The sequence below is a fragment of the Plasmodium cynomolgi genome, assembly GCF_000321355.1.
Source record: "Plasmodium cynomolgi strain B DNA, scaffold: 0134, whole genome shotgun sequence".
In the NCBI taxonomy this organism is placed as follows: Eukaryota; Apicomplexa; class Aconoidasida; order Haemosporida; family Plasmodiidae; genus Plasmodium; species Plasmodium cynomolgi.
Window position 1 is genome coordinate 1 of NW_004192742.1, and position 1,437 is coordinate 1,437.

The 1,437-nt window shown below is 23.6% G+C and overlaps 1 protein-coding gene across 1 annotated transcript; it reads right to left on the bottom strand.

Annotated features, from left to right (window-relative positions):
* Window positions 1-364: 364 nt before the first annotated feature.
* PCYB_002550 (hypothetical protein) lies at window positions 365-1,213 on the bottom strand (the record flags this gene model as incomplete). Its single annotated transcript, XM_004227676.1, has 1 exon — window positions 365-1,213. Exon 1 carries the CDS (start codon window positions 1,196-1,198, stop codon window positions 365-367), a length of 834 nt encoding a protein of 277 aa, XP_004227724.1. The 5' UTR covers window positions 1,199-1,213.
* Between the last annotated feature and the right edge of the window lie 224 nt (window positions 1,214-1,437).

Genomic DNA, 1,437 nt, shown 5'->3' on the forward strand with positions numbered 1-1,437 from the left:
TATATTCCTAATTAAAAAATAAATATTTCAGTATTTTATTTCTTTATAATATATATTTCGTTGAATAGTATTTGTTTCTTTTTTATTTTATAGATATTTTATGTATTATTATAACATATATTATACATTCTATCCGAATTATTCATGCTTTGTTGTTCAAAAGAGTGCATTAGAAAATATTCATCTTCTTCATAGTTCAGGCCATTTATTATATTTTTTCTAATTTTATTGGCCTAACCGAACCGAGATCCAAGGGGAGTCATCTTGAATTCAAGGAGGAATAATTAAATATAAAGAATATGTATATTTTTAAATTTTAAATATTCAATAAAATGTAAAATTATTTACCTTAAAATATCATGTTCTATATAACAAATTTATTTACCTTATACAACATTGGAAATAATAGAAAGAATACGGAAACTGGTAAAACTACATTTAAAATAATCATACGGTCACTATTTTCCTTGGAATCTTGGGTAACATCCTTAACTGTTTCATCTTGAATCCTAACGTCAACCACCGGGTTTTGTTCTAAATTTTTAGGAGGTACTAATTCTTCATTTCTATTACACTCACTTTTGCATTTTAATTTATCAAACAGAAAAGATGGATCATATTTAACAATATTGTTAAATTCAGTTATACATTTGTTATTTTTTGAAGTAGAACAGGTAGATTTAAATGTTTCATATTTTCCATATATAGAAGTCAAATATTTACATGTCTCACTACAACCATTTATATGAGATAATTCCTGCTTTTCAATTTTTAGATAATTATAATAATAATCATACATTTCTTTCCTAAATATGAATTCTTTTACAGGAAGTGAAATAAGAGGTCCACTGTCAGGTTCACATATATATTTACTTTCATCCAACATTTCCTTGAACTTAAACCATGCAACGTACAACATAGTAATTATTTCTATGTATTTATTATCATCAGTTACATTTAGTTCGTTAATTACAAGATCATACATCCAGTAGTGTAAAAATTTGCAATTATATATTAGAGATGTATCATATTTATATTTAGTATTAAGATACTTTAAATTCATTATGAGCCTATGGAAAATCTTATCAATACCTGGAAATTTAGAAAATCCTCTAGTTAGATCTTCATATATACGGTTATTGTCTAATTTAACATTAATTTTACTATGCTCTTCATAAATTTTTTCCGATGGCAACATATATGCTTCATTTCTCTATAAAAGAAATAGGAAGAATAAAATATATTCAAAAATAAAATAACAAGAATCGTTTATCTTTCACGAACAATCAGTAATATTATATATATGATATTATAAATAAACTGGAATATATACAACTGTTGCCATATTTTAAAATTTCCTCTAATGTTTCTATAAATTATCGTAATATATAATAAAAACGTTAATGTTAATAATATAAAACTATAAATACAAACCAA